At 39.7% G+C, this 25,749-nt stretch overlaps 1 protein-coding gene across 4 annotated transcripts in view; it reads left to right on the top strand.

Moving 5' to 3' along the window:
• The first annotated feature begins 3,774 nt into the window (after positions 1 to 3,774).
• Positions 3,775 to 25,749, top strand: part of TEX10 (testis expressed 10) — a 62,991-nt gene continuing 41,016 nt past the window's right edge. For all 4 annotated transcript variants that reach the window (XR_004078120.2, XM_031036465.2, XM_006741095.3 and 1 more), the window contains exons 1-5: positions 3,775 to 3,961; positions 7,940 to 8,128; positions 10,450 to 11,162; positions 11,555 to 11,798; positions 16,995 to 17,107. Coding sequence is in view for 3 of the 4 variants with exons in the window: in XM_031036465.2 (XP_030892325.1) it covers positions 7,949 to 8,128; positions 10,450 to 11,162; positions 11,555 to 11,798; positions 16,995 to 17,107 (1,250 nt within the window). In the remaining variant the exon portion in view is untranslated. The remainder of the gene's footprint in view (positions 3,962 to 7,939; positions 8,129 to 10,449; positions 11,163 to 11,554; positions 11,799 to 16,994; positions 17,108 to 25,749) is intronic.

The following is a 25,749-nucleotide window of genomic DNA, read 5'->3' as shown; positions in this document are numbered from 1 at the left end:
TTAACTGACTGAGCTACCCAGCACTCCAGGAATTTTATCTGTTTTGATTGTTATTGTAAATGGGGCTTCCTTTTCCAGTCTATTGTCTAACTGGTTATTGTTTATATAGGTGAAATCTATTGATTTTTGAATGCTAATTTTATATTGCTTCACTTTTTCTGAATTTTTATTGTTTGTAGTAGCTTTACAATTGATTTTTTCAGGTATACAATCATATCATCAAATGGAGATGATTTTACTTCCTCATTTCCAATTCTTATGTCTTGGACTGATTTTTGTGGAATAATGGTGGTTGTACTCCTGATTCCTGGCTGGTGTTCCTTCTTCCTGTCTTTTTCCAAGCCTGGGATCAGCAGCCTCCTGGTCATCCTGTGTGTTACCCGCTATCTCAATAAATTCCTTTTAATTTAAAGTCAGAACTGGTTTCTTTCCTATCTAGGAAACCTACTAAAAGTTTCATTTTTCACAATGATACATCATTAATAGTAACATTTGTTGCCATTTATTGATGGTTTAAAATGTACCAGGCAGTTACCTAAGTAATTTTCATATATCATATCAATCAATTCCTAGAGAATGGGTTTGGAATTTTTCTTTCTGGTTATAGTACCAAATTTGAAGTCATCCTTTTCAGCTTTCTTCAAAGAGTCTGCTTTTTGTGTTAGCGGTACTTTGAAACATAAGGTAAGAGTTAGTTTAATATGTTTATGCTTTTATATTCACCTCGACATTATAAAATCAAGTTTATTAAACTTTTTTTTTTTTTTAGGAGTATTACCCTATTTCCAAAGCAAATATTAACTGGAAGCTGGGTGTAAGAAACAGAGAAGCTGCAAAGGTTATGTAAATTGTATAGGAGTAAGTTACTTAATCTAGACTTTTGTGATGCTTCTGAGCATAGACAAAAAAGAGACGTTCAGATGAAATACAGATATTTCTGGACACAGATCTTAGTGTCTGATAGGAGTTGAATTGTGTCCCTCCAAAAAGACATGTTGAAGTCCTAACCCCTAACACCTCAGAAGGTGACCTTATTTGGAAATACGGTCTTTACAGAGGCAATCAAGTTAAAAATGAGGTCATTAGGGTGGGCCCTAATCTTAAATGACTTGTGTCCTTCTAAAAAGAGGAACTTGACACGGACACACACAGAGGGAAGACAATGTGAAGAAACAGAGAATTCATCTACAACCCAAGGAACATCTAAGACTACCGGCAGCTAGGAGAAGGCATGAAGCAGCATCTCCCTTAGAGCCCTCAGAAAGAACCAACCCCGCCAAACCACAATCTCAGATTTCTAGTCTCCAGAATTAATAAATTTCTGTGGTTTAATCCACCAAGGTTTGATACTTTGTTACAGAAGCCCTAGGAAACTGATAACGTAGTTTTTGTGGCCAGTTGGACAGAGTTTTGAAAATGAAACATGCCATAGATTCTAGGATGCATATTCACTGTACATGTTTTTCTCTCATGGGTCAAAGACCCTGATTAGTTATATGATTGGCATTTATCAAAGGTCTATTCTGGCTCACCTAAGCAGGTGATCCTTGCAACTGTTGAGTTCATCACTTAGAGTTGGAAAAAACCTCTCTTTATGTACATAATTTTCATGTCTTAAACCAGAGGTTGTAAACTAGCAATCTGCTCATAAGTATTTTGTTTGGCCCACACAGTGTTTTGTTTTTGGTTTTTTAGATTTTATTTTTAAAAAATATTTTATTTATTTAGAGAGCATGCACACTCAAGTGAGGGCAGAGGCAGAGGGAGAGAAAGAATCTCAAAGAGACTCCACACTGAGTGTGGAGTCTGATGTGGAGTTCGATCTCATGACCCTGAGATCATGACCTGAGCTGAAATCAAGAGTTGGACACTTAATCGACTGAGCCACCCAGGCACCCCTTTAGAATTTTATTTTTAAGTTATCTCTCCACCCAACGTGGGGCTTGGATTCACAACTTCAACATCAAGAGTTGCAGGTTCTACTGACTGAACCAGTCAGGCACCCTAGTGTTTTAAAAATAGGGGGGAAAAAAAAGTGCTTGTTTACCAATATTTAAAGATCAGATTTCTTATTTTCTGTTTTCCTTTTTTCTTGAACATGAGATTTGCATTTCCTCATAGCAATAGTTGGCTGAAGACTGGCTACTTCCTTTGGGCAGGCCAAGCTCTCTGTCTCCTACATCACCACCTGGGCCACCTTGCCACAGGCAAGAAGCAAGGGTGGCTGGAGCAGAGGGAAAAAGGGGAGAGTCGTAGGAGTGTCCAGAAATTCAGTGATATGTCATAATATGGCAGATCTTGAGGCCACGGTAAGGGCTCTGGCTTTATTCCAAGTGAAATGGGGAGTTACTGAGGGGTTTTGAGAAAAAATGTGACCTAATCTGACTTAATTTTAAATTAATCACACAGCTGCTCTGCTGATATTAGACTGTAGGGGGAAGACACTAGAGTGCAATGATGGAAACGGGAAACCTATTCAGAGGTTTTTCTATTGTGATCATGAGATGGCTTAGAACATGATGATAGCAAGGGAAGTGGTGTTAAGTGGTGGAAGTCAGGAAACGTTTGATGTGATCAGAATCTCCTGATGAGTTAGATGTATGACATGGAAGAAAGAAGCCTTTCTTTGGATTTTTGGCCTGGGTAACTAGAAGGATGAAGTTGCTATTTGAGATGAAGAAGTTGTAGCAGGAATAATTTTCAGGGGGAAAATCAGGAGTTCCATTTGGGACATGTTCACCTTGAGATAGATGTAAACAGGATGTCCAAAGGAAATGTTGAATAAGCTGTTAGCTAGGAATCTGGAGTTTAGGGGACATGTCTGGCTAGCAATAAGCCTTTCCTCTTCTGATCTAGTCTCATAACTTTTAATACCATATAATACCATATAATGCTGATGACTCCCAAATGTTTGTTTATGGTGGATTCAAGGCAGATTGTGGTAGTATGGCTGTGTTGCCAGGGAAGAGAGAGGTGGGTATCTGGGTCTGCTTTATCTCTGGTCATAGAATAGGAATGTTCTTAGTCCCAGTGCTAGTGTCTCTGCTTATAAACTGAGGCTCATATGGTTGTCAGCTTTACTGTCTTATATCTGATAAGCTGTAGAGACAAATTTGAATCAAGGTCTCAAATCCATACCCGGGGCTCTTTCCTCCACCCCACCTGCCAGTCTTCGGAAGGGTATCTTTCAAATGAGGCATCCTCCTTGCTTTCTTAACCCCTTTCTAGGCATTCAGTTCCTCCCTCAACTTCCCTGGGCCCACTTAATTTCAGCAGTAGGAATCTTAGTGCTGAGATACTGAAATATCTGGGAACATCCTCGACTAAGACTTTCAGGCTTTAGCTACTAGGTGTATTTTGACCTCTGTCAAGTAATTCTTAACTGCTCCCTCCAGGTTAAAGTCCTCAGGAATTCTACGGTTCTAGCAGTCCGAAACTTTTCCCTTTCCCAATTCAGTTCAACTTCTGTTCTCTGAATGTGGCTCCAGGTCTGAGGAACTGTGGTCTAACGAGGGGCGAAAAGGCAAGCTCTCAAGCAGCTGTAACCAGGGAGATACCGCACTCCCTCCCCCGCCCCGCCCCACGCACGCCCAGGAAGTTCGGGACCGGACTTGGGGCCAAGCTTTGTCCTCCAATCCTGCGCTCTCCTCCCTCAGCTTCCCGGAGCGCGAGGGGCTTCCGGCGGGCCCCCTCCTCCCGGGGGCGGGGCCTACCTCTCCCACTCCCGCCTCCCCGGCTGCGCGCGGCTGCGGGCCGCGGTCACGTGAGCGCGGCGCGGCGGGGGAGGGGCCCTGATTTCCGGGCGGCGGAAGGAGACGCGGCCGCGTGAGGACGAGGCGATTTGAAAACACGCTCCGGGAGCGAGAGGCGGAGGCCCGTGGCGCACACCGTCGCCCGGTCGGCTTCTGCTCGGACGCTTTTTTCCTCTGCCTCCGCGCCCCGGTCCCGGCCGGGCCCTCAGGTGAGCGGCCGCCGCCCGTCGGCCCGGGCCCTCCCGGGGCGCGGGACGGCGCGCGGAGCCGTCGCCCCCCGGTTCGCGGCCCAGGCGGGCTAGGCCGGCTGTGGCCGGTCTGTGCCCCCGGGGGCCGTCTCGCGGCGCCGCTGCGGAGCGGGGCCTGGGTGCTGAGCGGGGCAGTGCGGGGGCGGGGCGCCCCGCAGGCGTTTGAAGCGCCTCAAGTGACTGGGCGGGTTCGCGCGGTTTCGCGTCTGAGAGACTTTTAGGCCGGTGTGCCTTGATTTGGGCCCCGGCTCCCCGACTGTGTTCCTGACCACCGTCCGCAGGAGTAGAAGGAACGGTAGTTCTTAACGATCCACGGGCTCTTCACTTCTGGGATGCTGGACTAAGACGCGCGGTGGGGATGAGCGGGCGTCTTCTATTCGGCCCTGTTGCCGTCCAGGTGTGGGGGGTTAAGCGGTCTGTACCGAGCAGAGCGGCATAGGCGGTTCTCTGATTCACCCCTCTTTGGGGCATTTACTTTCTGAGAAGTCTGGTTTCTCCGATTGGCCCCCTCAGTAGAGTTGGGAGGAACTCGTGAGAGTAAGGGGTTGGCGAGGAAATTATCAAAGGAAAACTACAGTATGCTTTGTTATTATTTTTTAAAGAAGTTAGAAATTAGGGTAATGGGGTGGCAGACAAACTAGCTGGAATTTGATTCGGTCGAAATTCTGACACCCTAGAATCTTACTTGTATTGCAATTAGGAGATTTGCAACTGGAATGTATGAAATCCAGTTTTAAAACTTCAGGGGCTCACCCGTGTAGGAGGTCCAGTGATGTGAAAGTTCAGCCCTTGAGGCTGGAGTTTGTACCTTCTGTTCAACACCGGTACTGTTAGAGTGGCTTTGTCAAACTATTTGATTTGCTGTGCTATGAAAATCTATATTTTATTTATTTTTATTTTAGTTATTTTATTTTTTTTAAATATTTTATTTATTTATTTTACAGACAGAGACACAGCGAGAGAGGGAACACAAGCAGGGGGAGTGGGAGAGGGAGAAGCAGGCTTCCCGCTGAGCGGGGAGCCCAAAGAGGGGCTCGATCCCAGGACCCTGAGATCATGACCTGAGCCGAAGGCAGGCGCTTAACGACTGAGCCACCCAGGCGCCCCTATTTTAGTTATTTTAAAAGATTTTATTTTTAAGTCATCTCCACATACAAGATGGGGCACAGATTCATGACCCTGAGGTCCAGAGTTGCATGCTCTCCCGACAGAGCCAGCCAGGTGCCCCTGAAAATCTTTACTTTAAAGTGAAAATAACAAATTGGTAATAGAACTTTAGAAGTTCCTAGTATAAAAATGTTCTCTCTGTACCGCAAAATAATAGTACCAACTTTAAAAGTCAAGGAATGGCGATGAGCCCTCTTAGTTTTCCTAATAGGGAAATTAGTGTGACTAATACAAAGTGATGGATAATATGACATGAGCTTGACAGACTATGTTGGACACATGTCAGGTAGTTTGTGGCTAAAGATAGCACAGAGGATTGGTGAGTTGGGGTTAATTCATTTGATTTTTCTGTCTTGTACCATTTATTTTCATCTCTGGTACTAGCTAGTAATAAGATTGTAGGGAAAGCTCACGAAGTGTGCTTGCTTAATCAATGAAAACTTTTTTTTATTAAAAAAGGCAATGTGAATATTCATTTTAGGTGCTGCTTACCCATTTTTTTTTTTTTTTAAACTAGAATAACTAGAGGTGTGGGTGGGATGAAAATTTGGAATTGGTATAAACAAACCATTTTGCCACTCAGGTTTGCAATCCTCACCTTAATTCCAGTTCGTATAACATAAAGCTGATTTTGCAGAGCTTTTAGTCCCTCTTCAACTCCCTAATATAGGTCTGACAAATCTTTGTCAGCCACATCTTTAAGATGGATTTAGTACCACCTTCCTCACATGGTTTTGTGAAAATTGAATGCTAATGTACATAATGCATTTAAGACTGTGCTTGATATGTATTAGTCCTGAGACTTTAAGAAAATATACATGTTTGTGCTTATACATATTTGACAGTGCCAGGTGCAGTTCCCAGTGTTTTATAAATATGAACTCATTTGCTCCTCATTAATCTTACCTCATAATAATTGTATGATGTTAAGTATTATTATCCCTATTTTGTGGATAAAAACTGAGGTACAGTTTTAACTACAGCTAGAAAGTGGCAGTCTGGATAAGAACTGAATCAGTCTAGCTCTAGAATCTGCTCTTAACCTATGTAGCCAAATCTACTTAGCTCAAGGGGCTCTAATGTATTAAAACCTTGAAATCATGTGAGTTTGGATATAATATAGGCGATTGGCTTCTGGATTCCTGGAACTTGAGCTGCTTGGTCTTGCACAAGCCATTTAATTTCACATAAATGTAAACCTTCATTTACTTAAATTTTTTGGACTCTGACTTAAAGTATTGTGATTTATTTAGAAAAAGTACCTGGACCCAGGATAATTATGACAGACCAGAAGTTTTATTTATTTCAAAGTTTTTTTTTTTAATATTTTATTTATTTATTTGACAGAGAGAGACACAGTGAGAGAGGGAACACAAGCAGGGGGAGTGTGAGAGGGAGAAGCAGGCTCCCTACTGAGCAGGGAGCCCGATGCGGGGCTCGATCCCAGGACCCTGGGATCATGACCTGAGCCGAAGGCAGACGCTTAACGACTGAGCCACCCAGGCGCCCCGAGAAGTTTTATTTATTTCAGATGTATTTACCTATTGCAGTGGGTGTATAGTGACAAGCAGAATTCATTATTTTTGCAGTATGTTGTAAAAGGTTTCAAGAAGAGTTGAGCTGGTATAGGAGGCTATTTTTTAGATAGATGTTAGCTTGTGGGAAGATAAAGCTGGAGAGGAAGTTAGGAAGGACGTGATATGTCAAGCTATGGAGTTTTTACTGTAAGGGAGTAAAGGAACAGCTGAAAACTCCTGAGCCTTGGTCAGATCTCTGTTTAGGAAGAGCTCTCTTGTGACTCCAGCAAATGGGCTAGGGAGTAGACGCTAGAAACAAGGCAAGCATACTGATGGGGGAAACTAATAAACAGTCTAGGGTGGAAATAAAGGATTTAAGAAGTGTCCTGGGAATGGGTAGGAGACACAAATCAAAGGTTCTGTATGTAAGTGGGAAAATTTGGATGTAAATTGAAAGAAGGTGGTGTAGAGGGGGAAGTGCAAGATGACATGTTTATGCCCAAGTTATTTATTAAAACAGTGGCCTAGCTCATCTTTGTTTCTTACTCCTCTGTTACACTATATTTCCTTTTATACTGCTTTTTATCCTGCTTTTGGATACTGTTTTCTGTTTATATCTAATCTGAACCTATCCTGGTGTTCAAAATGCTATCTCATTTTTGCCTATACTAGGCATATTCTCTCTTCTGATCTATACCGTTTTCCTTACTCATGAAATGCTCATTAACTCTCCTTGCTGCATATCTCTGAATCTTATATTTTTTTCAAGCGTCAACTTAGGTTCATGAAACTTTTTTGACTATTACAGGCTGTATTAAAAAACTTAGTTTTGTTAGTCGAGGTTCCTCAGGGACTTTCAGGGGCCAGGAGCAGATAACAAGGTATATCTATAGCAAATGTGTGCTTGGCGCCCCCCCCCCCCCCATTCCTGCCAAACCCTGGGTGGGATGTTATTTCAAAAGGTTTCCATTTAGCACAATTGCTTGACAAAGGTTCCTCAGCTAAAAACCCTTGACAAACCTGTGGCAGGATTGTTGCGTTATTGTTGATGACTCCTCTTTACAATATCTCTTGACTAAGGTATACCTCTTGGTAAAGGTATTTTCCATTTAATACTTTGATCCTTTGGCATAGTTCTTGTTGGCCCTGATTCTTGATTATCTTTGAAATTTTAGAGTAATGTAAATGTTGGAAAACTTTATTCTTTTGAATTTATCTTTTTTTACCCATTGTTTTAAAATTCTTTTCACTATAGCACTCAAGAATGACCAAAAAAAGAAAACGCCAAGATGATTTTCAAAAAGTAAAACTAAAAGTTGGTAAAAAGAAACCCAAGTTAGAAAATGCTACTATTACAAACTTTAAAACGAAGACTATACATCTGCCTGAGCAACTCAAAGAAGATGGAACTCTTCCAACAAACAATAGAAAACTTAACATAAAGGTAAACCATAAATACTGTTTTGGTAAAATAACATTTCCTTTGAAATTATCTAGAATGATTTTTGTGAAAAGGTTTTTTAATTCTCAGGGTTTATGGATGGCTGATGGTTGGAGTTTGTTAACCAAATCTCAGCTGCCACTGTAGCTTTCCCACCTCTAGAAAGACTTGTTCAACTAAACCCGCAGGGATTTCTTCATTGTATACCTATTTGATGATTTAATATATGATCTGGAAATAATTCTTGTGTTTAACTTTTTGATGTATCAAGTTTTTGATGTGATAGTTTTCCAGCTGTTTTTATAGTTCATGAAGATCTTACCGTACTTTTGAATCCATACATACCACATAACTTACAGGTTCATTGTAAATGTGTGAAGTTAAAGTTTGAGCAATAGTTTTGCTTAAAATTTTGACAGCTTTATTGAAGTGTAACTTATGCATAATAAAATTCATCCGTTTAGAGTATACCACTCCAGGGGTGCCTGAGTGTCTCAGTTGGTTAAGCATATGGCTCTTGATCTCAGCTCAGGACTTGGTCTCAGGGTCGTGAGTTCAAGCCCTGCATTGGGCTCCATACCCAGCATAGAGCCTACTTAAAATAAAATGTACCATTTTGTAGTTTTTAATATATTTATGGAATTATGCTATTATCACCATAATCTAATTTTAGAACATATTAATCATGGCCTATGACCTATTAGAAGTCACTCCCCATTCTTTTCTGCTTGCTCTAGGCAGCCACTAATCTACCTTCTATCTGTATAGATTTGCTTATTCTGGTCACTTAATATAAATGGAACAATATGACATGTGCTCTTTTGTTGTTGGTCTTTTGCTTAGCATGTTTTTGAGGTTCATCCATGGTATAGCATCTCTCTCAGAACAGTACTTCATTCCTTTGTATTTTTTTTTTTTTTAAAGATTTTATTTATTTATTTGACAGAGAGAGAGCGAGTGAGAGAGGGAACACAAGCAGGGGGAGTAGGGGCTCCCGAGTAGGGAGCCCGATGCGGGGCTCGATCCCAGGACCCTGGGATCATGACCTGAGCCCAAGGCAGATGCTTAATGACTGAGCCACCCAGGCGCCCTGTATTGTTGAATACTATTCCAGTGCCTTGTTATGTCACATTTTATCAGACATCAGTTGATGGTCATTTGGTTGTTTCCACTTCTTTTTTTTTAATTTAAATTTTGTTAGTTAACATGTGGTGCAATATTGGTTTCTGGAGTAGAAATCAGTGATTCGTCACTTACATACGACACCTAGTGCTCATCACAAGTGCCCTCTTTAATACCCATCACCCATCTAGGCCATCCCCCACCCAGTTTGTTGCCACTTTTTGACTCTTATGTGTAGTGCTGTTAGGAACATTTGTGAACAAGTTTTTGTGAGGATAAACACTTTCTAGTTTTGCTTTTAAGCTCTGAAGGTTAAATAATATTAAAAAGGTATTTGAAGTTACGTTTTTTTCACAAATTATATAAATTATTCCACAAATAAAATTGTCAAGTGTTATACTCAGGATATACACACACACCCTGAAAGACCATTTAAAATAGGCAGAATGGGCCTGTTAAATAATATAAATGCATTTACTGTATGTTTGATATATAGTAGGTCTTTATTTTTTTTTTAAGATTTTATTTATTTGAGAGAGTGAGCGAGAGAGAGGAGAGAGAGAGCACAAGCTGGGGGAGAGGGAGAGGGAGAAGCAGACTCTCCACTGAGCGGGGGGCCTGACATGGGGCTCGATCCCAGGACCCTGGGATCACAACCCAAGCTGAAGGCAGACACTTAACTGAGCCACACCCAAGCACCCCTGTAGTAGGTCTTTAAATTGTGATGATGACTGCTGTCACTTTAAATGATAGCCTGCCTAAGCCTTCATGTAGGTCAATTTCAGAAAGAGAAAATTCTAACTGAAAATTATGTTTTTATTAAGCTAAATCTATTTTATTTTTTAAAAGATTTTATTTATTTATTAGAGCGCACGTGCACAAGCAGGGGGAGTGGCAGAGGGAGAGGGAGAAGCAGGCTCCCTGCTGAGCCTGATGCGGGGCTCCATCCCAGGAGCCTGAGATCATGACCTGAGCAGAAGGCAGATGCTTAAGTGACTGAGCCACCCAGGCGCCCCTAAGCTAAATCTATTTTAAAGCTAAAACAATGTTTCTGTTCTTAGTAGAGGCTAGGTAACATTTAAAAAATACTTATTGAAGCAGTTTCCCCAAGGAGTGTGAGTTTATAGTTTTAGTTATTAGCATGTTTATTTGAAAATGTTATAATATGCATATATAGCTAAATCCTCTGTTTTTATTTTTAGGATTTGCTGTCACAGATGCATCACTACAATGCTGGGGTTAAACAAAGTGCTCTTCTTGGACTTAAAGACCTTTTGTCTCAGTACCCATTTATAATTGATGCACACCTTTCAAACATATTAAGTGAAGTGACTGCTGTGTTTACAGATAAAGATGCTAATGTACGATTAGCAGCAGTTCAACTTCTTCAATTCCTGGCCCCCAAAATACGAGCTGAACAAATTTCTCCATTTTTTCCTTTGGTAAGTGCCCATCTCTCTAGTGCCATGACTCACATTACTGAAGGAATTCAGGAGGACTCTTTAAAAGTTTTGGACATTCTGCTGGAACAGTACCCAGCCTTAATTACTGGCCGTAGCAGTATATTGCTTAAGAATTTTGTAGAACTTATTTCTCATCAGCAGCTGTCCAAAGGACTGATAAATAGAGACAGATCCCAGTCCTGGATACTTTCTGTAAATCCTAATCGGAGACTCACTTCTCAGCAGTGGAGGCTGAAAGTCTTAGTGAGACTCAGTAAATTCCTTCAGGCCTTGGCAGATGGATCCAGTAGGTTGAGAGAAAGTGAAGGACTTCAGGAACAAAAAGAAAATCCCCATGCCACTAGCAACTCCATTTTTATCAACTGGAAAGAACATGCCAACGACCAGCAGCACATCCAGGTTTATGAAAATGGGGGTTCACAGCCAAATGTCAGTTCACAGTTCAGGCTACGGTAAGAAGGATTTCAGTTATGTCCACGCTCAGTTTTCCTATATTGAATTTTAACTGCTGACCATTGATGGCTAATGGTGGGAAGACATGCAGTTGTCTTTAATAGTTTTCATATAGTTACTCATGATTTGATTTTATTTACTGATGGGAGGAGTCATTTGAAAGTAATTAATTTATTCATTTCTAGCAAAGCCTAAAAGAGAAGTAAAACTTGATAGTTTTTCTTGGCTTTGTCATTTTAGAATTTTATTTTCTTACTAGTCTTGATCAATGTAATTATCAATTCAGGGAACTTCATTTTTACTGGTACTTGACCCTTAATATTTTAAATTAAGCAAGGAATAATATTTTTTAATCATTAATTTTTTTTCCATTCTTACCCTTCCTTACTAGGTACCTGGTTGGAGGACTAGGCAGTGTGGATGAAGGCCTCTCATCTACTGAAAACTTGAAAGGATTTATTGAGATAATAATTCCATTGCTCATTGAATGCTGGATTGAAGCTGTGCCTCCACAACTAGCTGCTTCTATTGGAAATGGTATAGAACGAGAACCTCTGCAGGTTATGCAGCAAGTTCTTAATATTATTTCCCTTCTGTGGAAACTCTCTAAACAACATGATGAAACTCATAAATTGGTGAGAACTTAAGGGGTTATTTTCTTAGTTATCATAAATGGGCAGATTAGAAAACAGTATATTATTGCTAATTGGCTATGCATTTTCTAAAAACATTCCCATGGTGTGACTATAAACTTGTTTCTTGCTTTTGTCCTAAACTGCAAGTTAAAATAGTTTAGGAGATTCTCTGAATATTTTTAATTTAAGTGAAATGCATAACTTCTTTTGGTGGGGGGGGATTTATTTATTTATTCATTCATTCATTCATTCATTTATTTATTTATTTATTTATTTAGAGTGTTGAGGGAGGGCAGGAGTGGAGGGGGGAGAGAAAGAGGGAATCTCAGGCAGATTCAGCACTGAGCATGGAGCCTGACGAGGGGCTCAGCGCAGGGCTGAGTTCATGACCTGAGCTGAAATCAAGAGTTGGATGCTTAACCGACTGAGCCAACCAGGTGCCCTGTGGAAATACATAACTTAATGAACTTGATTTCTTTCTTTTTTCTTTTTCTTCTTCTTTTTTTTTTTTGGTGAGCTTGATTTCATTTGCATTTATTAGATATAATTCACAGTAGTGTTACAATGCATTGTTTATGGCAGATTGATTATGTAGGAACATTCTACTTTTGGAGGCCTTTTATGGGATTAAAAATGTTGCTTATTAAGTACTTCCAGAGTGTGCCACATTGCCAATTTTAGCAGAAATGGACCACAGTGAAGATCTCATAACCAACCCTGAGTTGTTTTTAAACTATGATTTAGAGAAGTTACATACAGACTTGATTAGTGCATGCTCTTTTGTTTTCTCTTGATAAGGGATATAAGATCAGAAAACATCTGTAAAAGTTACATTTACCATATGTAGGTAAGCTGTAGTTGTAGGCATGGTGTTAGTGAAATTAACCTAAGATTTTAAGTCTATGCAGATTTTTACTGGAAAAGCTCATGGTAAAAGACGTGTTTTGTGATGATTAAATATATTTACTGTTTGGGGGGAGAATTGAATGGTGGAAGCTTTTTTGTATTTTTTTAAAGATTTTATTTATTTGAGAGATAGAATGAGAGAGAGAGAGCACATGAGAGGGGGGAGGGTCGGAGGGAGAAGTGGACTCCCTGCCCAGCAGGGAGCCTGACGTGGGACTGGATCCCGGGACTCCAGGATCATGACCTGAGCTGAAGGCAGTCGCCTAACCAACTGAGCCACCCAGGCGCCCTGGTGGCAGCTTTTTTAAAGTGCTGTAGTATAGAGAATATACTATATAGTCCATCGTGCAAGTAAGGAAGAACAAGCTCAGATTAATTGGTGTTAAATTAATATGATAGCACACTTAAAAAGGGCAGCTGCAGGAACAATACTTCAAAGCTCGAAGCATCTGGTTTTTAGAATTCCTGCAAGGACTTTTGACTAGGCAGGTGTGAATCTTTGAAGTTGCCTACATATGTACAAAACTGACAATGCAGTTTTTTGGTTTTGTTTAATTCTTTCTATTTCAAGCTAATAGGCCGTATTAAATAAGACGGGGTTAACTTAAAAGTAGTACTGGATAATCTTGAAAAGCATTATGGAATCATACTAAAGTATGTATTTTAAGAGCTTGCTCTAACACTGTTAACCCATTACCCATCATCTGTAGTGTTGTTAAATGAATTGCTTTTTCAAATAGCATGGCATTTTATTGACTACAATTTTGAGCCTGTCTCATGATTCATTTGCATACATTGGCAAGAAATTGATCGGGGTTGGGGGTAGGATGTATGATTTTATGAAAGGAAAGCTTACTGTCTTTTATGGCATTCTGTGATGTAGGCTAGTGACAGTAGTAATGCATACAGCTTTTTAGAAAAGTATATGTTATTTGCAGTCTTGAATGGATTTATCTGAACCTGGGATAGAAAGTAAAAGTAATGATATCAACATAAATCTTAAGTACTAGTCTTTCCTTCATTTTTAGAAGGCTAAGGAATAAAGATTCTGGGCATTTTGGTGTTTGGTGACATATGGACACTGAGTATTGTTATTCCTTTAGTAATAGTATTTGTAACTAGATAGAATGGGAGGACCAAATGCAAATTCATTAATTATGCTAGTTTTATATCATCCACTATCATTCAGATAACATTGTCAAAAGACCTAACCACTGCCTTAATTTTATGGCTATTTAAAGTTGTATGCTTTAGAACTATTCCATGCTATTCTAATACAACTGTATTTATTAGCAGTTCATTAATGCAGGACACTAAGTTCAGAAGACTGTTTTGCATAGACCTTTGAAGGCAACATAGAATACTAAATTGGGCTACTGTTTAAAATTCAAATGAACTGAAGGAAGTTTAATTCAAATAGAAATAGTATTTAAAAGCATACACTGGTAGATTCTCTAATTTACCTTGGCAAAATGGGTTATGTTGAACTGTAATAATTGGATATCCATTATTTTAGAGACAAAGTATAAATATATATGTGAGTTGTACAAGGTGACATTAAAATGCAATAATTTATTTTTCATTACCATTCTCACTGTTCCCCTCTCTCACTGACCTTCAGTTATAGCTTAGTAGTTAATAATAGTAGTTAATATTGTGTGACCTGTAACAGCTCAAACTTTAAAGGAGGGATGAAATGGCATTCCTTGGCCTTAAATGCAAATTGTGTCCCACAAGCTGGATTGTAGCTCTTCTCTCAGAAAATGTATAGGTCTTCTGTTGATAAATTGGCATCTAGATTAGGCACAGTCTTAGGATAACTGTTTGCTTTTAGGTTTTGCTAAATGTGTTTATTTGCTGCACAGTTGAAAAATCTCGTTTCTACCTAAATAGTGTTTTTTTTAAAGCCTTTTTAGAAATCTGAACTCTCTGATATTTGCTTTAAAAAGAAATCTCAAGGTACATTAAATCGTATTTGCAGTGGTTGAATACTCGTCCTTACTGAGGTTGCTTATTTCTGATACACTGTGTATCCTTAATCTATAGCTAGTTTTAAAAATGAAATGCAATTTAACTTTTTAATTTACTTGGATTTTGGGGTCTTTGCAGTCTTGTATTAATAGCCTCAGGGTCAGTATTATAATTATTATAGAAATTATGTTATATCTTAGCTTTATATTGTATTGTAATCTTTATGTGTCTCATTGCTGATGTCTTTTCCCCATGAAGATTAGAATTTGTGAAGAACGGTCAGATGCAATCATGCATCAAGGATTTGTTGAGCATCGATAAATGTGGCTATTTAAGTTAATTAAGATTCAGTTCTTCAGTCATACTAGCCACATTTGAAGTGCTCATGTAGGTACATGTGGCTAGTGGCTGCTATATTAGACAACACAGATGAAGAAAATTCCATCATTGCAGGGTTGCTTGCCCTCACAGTATACTTACCTTCTGGTAGGGTTGATGGATGGGAACAAATATATAATGTCAATGCTAAAAGGAAAGATGAAAGTAAAGCAGGGTAAAGAGAGAACAAGTGCTCGAACAGAATGAGGGGGAGCTATTTTAAATAGGTGGGCAGGAAGTGTTTTCATGACTTTTGAATGGCACTGGTGAAGTTAAAGGAGCAAGTCTTGTAAAGACCTGTGGGAAGAACCTTCCAGTCTTCCCAACCTTCCAGTAGGGACTAGCAAGTGTAAAGCCCCTGAAAGTGAGAACAGATTGACATAGTTGAGGAATGGCAGGAAAGCCTGTGCAAGTGAGGTACTAGGATAATGGTAGAAGATGAGTGAGAAAAAGTGACAGGGGCCAGATCATGTGGGACCCTATGGCCATGGTAACAAGTTTGGATTTTAACCTGAGTGTGATGAAAAGACAATGGAGGGTTTTCAGCAGGGGAGTGGCATGATCTGAATTATGTGTATTTAACTTTAATATGTTGAATTTGCAAATAGAACACTAGTGAACTTCCCTGTGGTCAGCATCTAGCTCTAGCAGAACTGTATGGCCCAACCTCACACCATCCCTCCTATGGATTACCAGTCCTGCCCTACATATACACTTATTCCCTTTCTCCCTTCCTGTATTATTTTGAAGCAAGATTTATGTTTTAAAAGATCACCCTGGCTGCTATGCAGAGAATTGACTTTTGAGGAGGGCAGCAGGAAAAGTAGGGAGACCAGTTGGGAGGCTATTGCAGTAATCTAGGTAAAATGGTTGATTGGAGTAGAATGGTAAATAGTGATTGAAGCTGTGAGAAGCAACTGGATTCTGATAAGCCAGTGGGACTGCTGATGTGCATAGTCAAGGAAAGAGAAGCAAGGACAATCCTGTGTTATGGTCCAAATGACAGTGTGACTGCTGGTGGTGAGAGTTCAGTTTATTCATGTTAAATTTTTTTTAAGATTGATTTATTTATTTTAGAGAGTGCATGGGGGGGCAGGGGTGAGGAGGGGACGGAGAGAGAAACCTAAGCAGACTCCCTGCTGAGTGGGGAACCTAACGCGGGGCTCAGTCCCATGACTTGAGCCAAAACCAAGAGTTGGGCGCTTAACGGACTGTACCACCCAGGCACCCCTATTCATGTTAAATTTGAGATGCTTGTTAGAAGTCCAAAAGAACATGTTGAGTATACAATTATAGATTAGCATAAAGAGAAGAATCCAGAAAAGGATACTAAGGAGCTGTTGGGTGACCAGCTATTTTAAATACCCATATCCCAAGAAACCCTTCAGTCCCTGGCAAAATGGAATGGTTGGTTCTCTGAATAGGAGGAAATAAGAGTGTTGTGATCTGGAATTAATGTTTTAAGTAGGAGAGAAAGACAGATTCATGACTGCAAGAATTTTGGAGAAGTACATTGCTTTGTGACAATGTTAAATATGTTTAATTGGAAATAATAGAATTCCTGGGATATAGTTACTGTATAAATAGAACATTAGGAGAAGACTTTCTGATATATTTTTTATGTATTTTTTTATATATATTGCATTAGTGGTTCAGATTAAGAATTTTCTTACATCTTATTTTCTCCCTTTTTATTCTCTTAAACAGTAGATAAAATGCAAGTAAAGATAATTACTAAGCACCAAAAAGATCTATGGGTGAGAATTGGATGCCCTAATATTTTATTCTGATTTTAAAATTTATTTACGTCTTCTATCATGAACAAAAGGTTTATTATAACAGTAAATTTATAGTTGAATATTAAGTCAAATTTCTGCTTAAATTTGATTATTTTAAATAATTGTTTCTTATAGATTTTCTAATACTCGCTTATTTTAATAGGAGTCGTGGCTTCGAAAGAATTATCTTATTGATTTCAAACACCATTTTATGAGTCATTTTCCGTATGCCTTAAAAGAAATAACCAAGCACAAAAGGAAAGAGACAAATAAAAGGTATTGTGATTCCTTCCACTGTATAGACTTGAAAAATTTTTTAACCTGAAATTACTAAAAAATAATTAGCCTTAAACTGGAACTTTCTACACTGTGAGGGGTTCATATCTAAATTTTGTGAAATAAAACTAAAAGTAGCAGTAGTATGGCTAATCTTGAACAAGTCACTTTAAGCCTTAAAATTTTCATTTCTTTTCTTTTAATTTTTAAAAATAGTGAATATTTTATGCAAAGTGAGTATCAGATATCAAATTATGTAAATAATTTAATAAAATTTGTTGACCTGAATATTTGGGAGAGGTACTATGTAATCTCTAAGCGAGAGTATCTTAAAGGTCATCTAGTTGTATCATTTATGTATGAGGAAAATGGTAATGAAACTAGTATCAGTATCAGTAAGAGGGATAATGGGAGGAAAAAAACACAAAGGCTTATGGATTAGAAGATGGAGTTTAAAATTGTAAGCCTGGAAACTGTTTAAAATGTTTACCTCAAGTGAGAGCAAATAAATGTAAAAACAAGTTATCTAATAAAATTTTCTTGATTCTTGAGGTGGGCCTGTGTTTCTATAAAGTGGTTTCCATTCATTATCGATGGACCGCTTCCATAGTTTGGCTATTGTAAATAATGTAAACATGGGGTGTGTGTGTCCCTTTGAATTAGTTTTTTTGTGTTTTTGGTGTAAATATCCACTAGTGTGATTTCTGGATCATAGGGTAGTTCTAGTTTTAATTTTTTCAGCAACCTCCATACTGTTTTCCACAGTGACTGCACCAGCTTGCATTCCCACCAGCAGCGTGTGGGTGCTCTTTTTTTCCTACATCCTCACGAGCACCTGTTTCTTGTGTTTTTGATTTTAGCCATTCTGACAGGTGTAAGGTGATATCTCATTGTAGTTTTGGTTTGCATTTCCCTGACAGTGAGTGATGTTGAGCATCTTTTTGTGTGCTTGTTGGCCATCTGGATGTCTTGAAATTTCTGTTCATGTTTTCTGCTCATTTTTAATTGGATTATTTGTTTTTTAGATATTGATTGTATCAGTTCTTTATATATTGTGGATACTAACCCTTTACTGGATATGTCATTTGCAAATATCTTTTTTTTTTTTTAAAGATTTTATTCATTTATTTGACAGGTAGAGACACAGCGAGATAGGGAACACAAGCAGGGGGAGTGGGAGAGGGAGAAGCAGGCTCCCCGTGGAGCAGGGAGCCTGATGCAGGGCTCCATCCCAGGACCCTGAGACCATGACAGCCCAAGGCAGACACTTAACGACTGAGCCACCCAGGCGCCCCTCATTTGCAAATATCTTCTCCCATTCTGTAGGTTGCTTTTTAGTTTTGTTGATCGTTGCTTTTTCTGTGCAGAAGCTTTATTTTGATGTCACAGTAGTTTACTTTTGCTTTTATTTCCCTTGCCTCAGGAGACATCTAGAAAAATGTTGTTACAGTCCATGTCAGATTACTGCCTGTGCTCTCTTCAAGGATTTTTATGGTTTCAGGTCTCACATTTAGGTTTTCAATTCAGTTTGAATTTATTTTTGTGTATAGTGTAAGAAAGTGGTCCAGTTTCATTCTCTTGTGTGTAGCTGTCCAGTTTTCCCAACACCATTTGTTGAAAGACACTATCTTTTTCCTATTGTATATTCATTCCTCCTTTGTCGAAGATTAATTGACCATATAATTGTTGGTGTATTTCTGGTTTTCCTGCTCTAGTCCATTGATACATGTGTCTAATGCCATTATCATACTGTTTTACTACCACTTTGCAATATAACTTTGAGTGTAACTGGAATTGTGATACCTTTAGTTTTGTTTTTGTTTTTCAAGATTGCTTTGGGTATTCGAGGTCTTTTGTGATTCCATACAAATTTTAGGATTGTTTGTTCTAGTTCTGTGAAAAATACTGTTGGTATTTTGATAGGGATTGCATTAAATCTGTAGATTGCTTTGTGTAGTACAGAAATTTTAACAATATTTGTTCTTCCAACCCATGAGCATGGATGGAATGTCTTTCCAGTTTTTTGCATTGTCTTGAATTTCTTTCATCAGTGTTTTTAAAGTTTTCAGAGTACAGGTCTTTCACCTCTTTGGTTAAGTTTGTTCCAAGATACTTTATTATGTGGTGCAATTGTAAATGGGATTGTTTTCTTAATTTCACTTTCTGCTTGCTTCATTATTAGTGTATAAGAATGCAGTAGAGTTCTGTTCATTGATTTTGTATCCTGTGACTTTACTGAATTCATATATCAGTTCTAGTAGTTTCTGGGTGGAGTCTTTAGGGTTTTCTATATATAGTATTATGTCATCTGCAAATAGAGTTTTATTTCTTTAACAACTTGGATGCCTTTTATTTCTTTATGTTGTCTAATTGCTGTGGCTAGGACTTCCATTACCATGTTGAAAAAAAGGGGTGAGAGTGGATATCCTTGTCTTGTTTTTGAGCTTACAGGAAAAGCTCTCAGTTTTTCACCATTGAGTATGATGTTGGCTGTGGGTTTTTCATATAAGGACTTTATTATGTTGAGCTATGTTTCTTCTGGACTTTATTGAGGATTTTTATCATGAATGGATATTGTTCTTGATCAGATGCTTTTTCTCCACCTGCTGAAATGTGCATATGGTTTTTATCCTTTAATTGATGTGATGTATCACATTGTTTTGTGAATATATATTTTTTAACATTTTATTTTTTTAAAGTGGGCTCCACACTCAACGTGGGGCTTGAACTCGACCCCAAGATCAAGAGTTGATGCTTTACCAGTTGAGCCAGCCAGGTGCCCCTTGTTTTGCAAACATATGTATATATTTTTTAAAGACTTTATTTATTTATTTGAGAGAGAGAGTGAGAGATCAGAAGCAGGGGGAGCATCAGAGGGAGAGGAAGAAGCAAACTCCCTGCTGAGCAGGGAGCCCAAAGTGGGACTTAATCCCAGGACCCTGGGATCATGACCTGAGCTGAAGGCAGACGTCCAACCGACTGAACGACCCAGGCGCATCTTGTTTTGCGAATGTTAAACCACCATTGCCTCCTGGGACTAAATCCCACCTGATCGTAGTATATGATACTTTAAAAATATATTGTTGAGGGCACCTGGGTGGCTCAGTCTTTGAGCATCTGCCTTCGGCCCCAAGCCCGGCATCGGGCTCCCTGCTCAGTGGGGAGCCTGCCTCTCCCTCTCCCCTCTGCCTGCTGCTACCTTTGCTTATGTTCTCCCTCTGTCAAATAAATAAAATCTTTTTTTTTAAAGATTTTATTTATTTATTTGACAGAGCGAGAGCACAAGCAGGGGGAACAGCAGAGGGAGAGGGAGAAGCAGGCTCCCCGCCAAGCAGGGAGCCCGATGCGGGGCTTGATCCCAGGACCCTGGGATCATGACCTGAGCTGAAGGCAGATGCTCAACCATCTGAGCCACCCAGGCACCCCGAGTCTTGTTTTTTTAATCCACTTTGTCACCCTGTGTCTTTTGATTGGAGCATTTAGTTCATTTACATTCAAAGTAATTACTGAGAGGTATGTACTTAATTGCCAATTTGTAACTTGTTTCGCGGTTGTTTCTGGAGATTTTCTCTGATCTTTTTTTGTCTTGCTCTCTTTCATGGTTTGTTGGTTTTCTTTAGTAATATAGTTGGATTCCTTTCCCTTTATTCTTTGCTATTACAGATTTTTGATTTGTGGTTACAATTAGATTTGTACATAACATAGATTTGTACGTACCGTTAGATTTGTAGATACAGGAGTCTATATTAGTTGTTGCTTAAGTTTAAACCTGTGCTTTACTCCTCTCCCTCCCACGTTTCAGGTATATGGTTTCATATAAAATATCCTTTTATTTTATGAATCCCTTGACTGATTTATTTTTTTTAAGATTGTCCAGTTTTCCCAACACCATTTGTTGAAAGACACTATCTTTTTCCTATTGTATATTCATTCCTCCTTTGTCGAAGATTAATTGACCATATAATTGTTGTGGTGCAATTGTAAATGTAAATTGTTGTGGTGCAATTGTAAATGCTTGTGTAAATTGTTGTGGTGCAATTGTAAATGCTTCTCCCTTTCCCTCTGCCTACCACACCCCCTTGCTTGTGCTCAAGCTCAAGAGCACAAGCAAGGGGGTGTGGTAGGCAGAGGGAAAGGGAGAAGCAGGCTCCCTGCTGAGCAGGGATTTCCCCCACATGGGGCTTCATCCCAGGACCCTGGGATCATGACCTGAGCCAAAGGCAGACACTTAACTGACTGAGACAGCCAGGTACTCTCCCTTAACTGATTTTTACAAATACATTTATTCTTACTGCTTTTGAGTTTTTAATTTGATTGATTGATTGATTTTAGGGAGGGTGCGAGAGTGCTCCTGCAAGAGCGGTGGCAGAGGGGCAGAAGGAGAGAAACTCCAGCAGATTCTGCTGAGTGTGGAGTCCTATGCCAGGCTCGATCTCTTGACCTGGAGATCATGACCTGAGCCAAAATCAAGAGTCAGACCCTCAATTGACTGAGCCATCCCGGCGCCCCCTCTGATTTTTACTTTTTATATTCTCGTAAGGTCTTTCTTGCCATTCAGAGAGTCCCCTTTAATATTTCTTATAGGGCTGGTTTACTGATCATGAACTACTTTAGTTTTTGTTTGGGAAACACTTTATCTATCCTTCTGTTCTGAATGATAACCTTGCTGAATAGAGTATTCTTGGCTGCACATTTTTCCCTTTCAGTGCTTTGAATATATCTTGCCCCAGTCCCTTCTGGCCTGCAAGGTTTCTGCTGAAAAATTCACTATTAGCATTATGGGATTTCCCTTTTATGTAACTGACTTTTTTTTCTCTTGCTGCTTTTAAAATTTTGTCTTTATCGCTAGTTTTTGCCATTTTAATTACTATGTGTCTTGGTGTGGATGGCCTTGGGTTGAATTTGGAGGAGGGGTGGAATCTCTGTTCTTCCTGAATCTGGATCTCTGTTTCCTTCCCCAGAGTAGGGAAGTTTTCAGTTATTATTTCTTCAAATAAATTTTCTCCCTTTTCTCTCTCTTCTGAGATCCCTATAATGCAGATGTTATTATGCTTGATGGAGTCATTGCATTCCCTAAGACTTTTCTCAGTTTGCATAATTTTCTTTCCTTTGCTCAGCTTGTTACTTTCTTTTTTTCTTTTTTTTTTAATATTTTATTTATTTATTTGACAGAGGGAGGGACAGTGAGAGCAGGAACACAAGCAGAGGGAGTGGGAGAGGGAGAAGCAGGCCTCCTGCGGAGCAAGGAGCCCGATGCGGGGCTCGATCCCAGAAACCTGGGATCATGACCTGAGCCGAAGGCAGACGCTCAATGACTGAGCCACCCAGGCGCCCCAGCTTGTTAGTTTCTATTACTCTGCCTTCCACGTTGTTAATTCATTCCTCTGCTTCGTTTAGCCTGCTGTTTCTTCCATCGGATGTATTTTAAATTTCATTTTCTGTGTTCTTGATCTCTGATTGGTTCTTTTTTATCTCTGTATTAACGGTTTCTATGATGTCTTCCACTCTTTTCTCCAGTCTGGTATTTTCATGATTGTTATTTTAAATTCTCTATCAGGCATATTACTTGTATTTGCTTCATTTTGGTCTCTTGCTGTGGTTTGCCTTATGAAGAAGAGGTCCTGGTTTCCAAGGGCCTGGTGCTTCAGAGTGTCTCCTATGTGTGTTGCATGTGCTCTCCTGTTTAGTCTTGGTCTCTTTCCTTCAGTGTAGTTTACATAGGCTCTCTTGGCATATTGTGTGCAGTGTTTGATCCCCGGCAGGGTTTGGGCACATTTTAACAAGGTGTGTGGTGGTCTGCTTGTAAAAGTCTGCCACTGCCAGAACTGAGGTCCTCCTGGGTGTCAGGAGATGTGACATTGTCAGGGTTTGTGCTGGGCTTCTGGGGGAGGGGCCTGCAGCTCTTGGATTCAGGCCAGTGTGACTAGGAAGGGCATATCTGCTGATGGGGTGGTGTGTGGTGGGGGGTGGGTGGAATGTGAATAAACTTGGTGGAAGCAAGTTAGGAGTGGTTGGCACCACGCTGGTTCCCGCAGGTGGGCATTGTTTTTGCTGGGGGGTGGGGAGGGAAATGGTGTCTGCCATGTCCTTTGTTCCTAGAGTCTCCCTGTGGTCCCTGCCTCTCTTGACCATGCTCTGAGATGAGCAAATCACTCTCCCTCCTGTCTGCCCCTGGAGTTTTCCACTTGCTGGTTCTGCACTATATCTGCAGGGGCTCTTTGTCTTGCTATCTCTTTTATCGCTGAACTCTGCTTCCTAACGCCTTCTGGGCTCTGATAGAGCCGAGTCCGGCAATTTCTAAAATTCCAGGCTTTAAGTCCTGCTAGTTTTGAGAACTCACTTTCAAAGGCAAATATTCTGGAGATTCATCCTCCCAGTTTGTGGACTTCACAGTGTGAAAGTCTGTTTTCTGCCCTTCTCCATGCCACCACCTCCCTCTCCGTTGTGTCAAATGGCCATGGTCCATTTTGCTTCCAGACCGTGTCTTTGCTCTTCTTGTTTTCTTTAATGTGGCCCCTTCCTTGACTTTAGTTGTGGAATTTGTTCTGCCAGTCTTCTTCGGTGGTTTTCTGGGTAATTTACACTGATACTGGTGTTATCTAGTTGTATCCATGGGAGGAGGCAAGCTTAGTGTCCTCCTATTCTGTCATATTCCCAGCTGACTTTGCAGTTGTGGAATTTTTAGCAAAAGTAGATTGGCAATATAGCTAGCTTATTCTTCAGAAGATTTCCCAGGGATTCATTTTCAGGAACCCTGGACTTCTCTCTTATTTCCATAAGGAGCTGCATTGAATACTTAGTAGATAACCTGTGGAGGGCAACACAAGTTAAAGTTATGGGAGACAACATTGTAACCCCAGTTAATTTTTGACCTGATGTCTAAATTTTTCATCTTCAGTTAAAATACAGAGTTACAAAGGATATTACTGATTTTTATTGTGGTAGGATACACATAACATGAAATTTGACCTTTTTAATCATTTAAAGTGTATGGTTCAGTAGTATTAAGTATATTTACATTGTTATGCAGCCATCACCACCATCCATTTCCAGAATTATTTTCATCTTCCCAAACTGGAAGTCTGTACCCATGAAACAATAACTCACCACAGTCCCCTATCACCAGCTCCTGGGAACCACTGTTCTACTTTTTGTCTCTCTTAATTTGACTCTTCTAGGTACCTCATATAAGCAGAACCAGAAAATATTTTTCCTTTTGTGTCTGGCTTAATTTCACTTAGGAAAATGTCTTCAGAGTTCATCCGTATTGTAGCATGTACCAGCATTTTTTTCACTTTTAAAAAAATAGATTGGATTTTTTAGAGCAGTTTTAGTTTCATAGTAAAGTTGAGCAGAAAGTACAGAATTGTCATGTACTCCTGCTCCCAGAAATACACAGCTTTCCTCACTGTTGGCATCCTGCACCAGATTTAAACATTTGTTGCAATCTATGAACCTACATTGACACATCATTTTCATCCCAAATCCATAGTTTACCTTAGGGTTCACTGTTGGTATTACAAATTCTGTGAGTTTTGACAAATATATAATAACATTTATCCACCGTTATAGTATCATATAGGATAGTTTCACTGTCCTAAAAATCCTCTGTTCCCTGCCTATTCATCCTTCCCTTCCCCATGTTTTTTTCATCACTTGAGAACTCTTTAAGTGCTAAATAATGTTCCGTTGTATGGATGTATCACAGTTTATGTATCCATTCTCGCACTTACTGAAGGACCTCTTGGTTGCTTCCAACTTTTCTTCCTTTTTAAGGGTAAATAATACTCCATTGTACGTATATACCATATTAATCTGTTGATCTATCAGTGGATGATGTTTGGGTGGTTTTTACCTTTTGGTTACTGTGAATAATGAATATTGATCTTCACATGTCCATTTGAGTCCCTGCTTTCAATTCTTTCATTTATATCAAAGGCTATAATTTTGTCATTGGAAATATTGACATTTAAAAAAATGCAGTCTAGTCCTCTCTCAGAAAACTTTTTTTTTAAGATTTTTATTTATTTATTTAATTGACAGACAGCAAGAGAGGGAACATAAGCAGGGGGAGTGGGAGAGGGAGAAGCAGGCTCCCCACTGAACAGGGAGCCCGACGCGGGGCTCGATCTCAGGACCCTGAGGTCATAACTTGAGCTGAAGGCAGACGCTTTACTGACTGAGCCACCCAGGCACCCTCTTTCTTTTTCTTTTAAAGATTTTATTAATTTCAAGAGAGAGTGAGAACAGGGGGAGGGGCATAGGGAGATTGGAGAGAGGGAAGAGAATCTTAAGCAGACTTAACAGTAAGCGCAGAGCCCAATGTGGGGCTTAATCTCATGACCCAAGCCGAAATCAAGAGTCGGACGCTTAATGGACTGAGCCACCCACGTGCCCCTAAGAAAACTTCTTTTTTTTTTTTTTTTTCCCGGATTTTATATATATATTTTTTTATTCTTATGTTAATCCCCATACATTACATCATTAGTTCTAGATGAAGTGTTCCATGATTCATTGTTTGTGCATAACACCCAGTGCTCCATGCAGAATGTGCCCTCCTCAATACCCACCACCAGGCTAACCCATCCTCCCACCCCCCTCCCCTCTAGAACCCTCAGTTTGTTTTTCAGAGTCCATCGTCT

The sequence above is a fragment of the Leptonychotes weddellii genome, chromosome 14 (assembly GCF_054177405.1).
Source record: "Leptonychotes weddellii isolate Sample4059 chromosome 14, ASM5417740v2, whole genome shotgun sequence".
NCBI classification, from domain to species: domain Eukaryota; kingdom Metazoa; phylum Chordata; class Mammalia; order Carnivora; family Phocidae; genus Leptonychotes; species Leptonychotes weddellii.
This window is presented reverse-complemented; position numbering and strand designations above follow the sequence as displayed.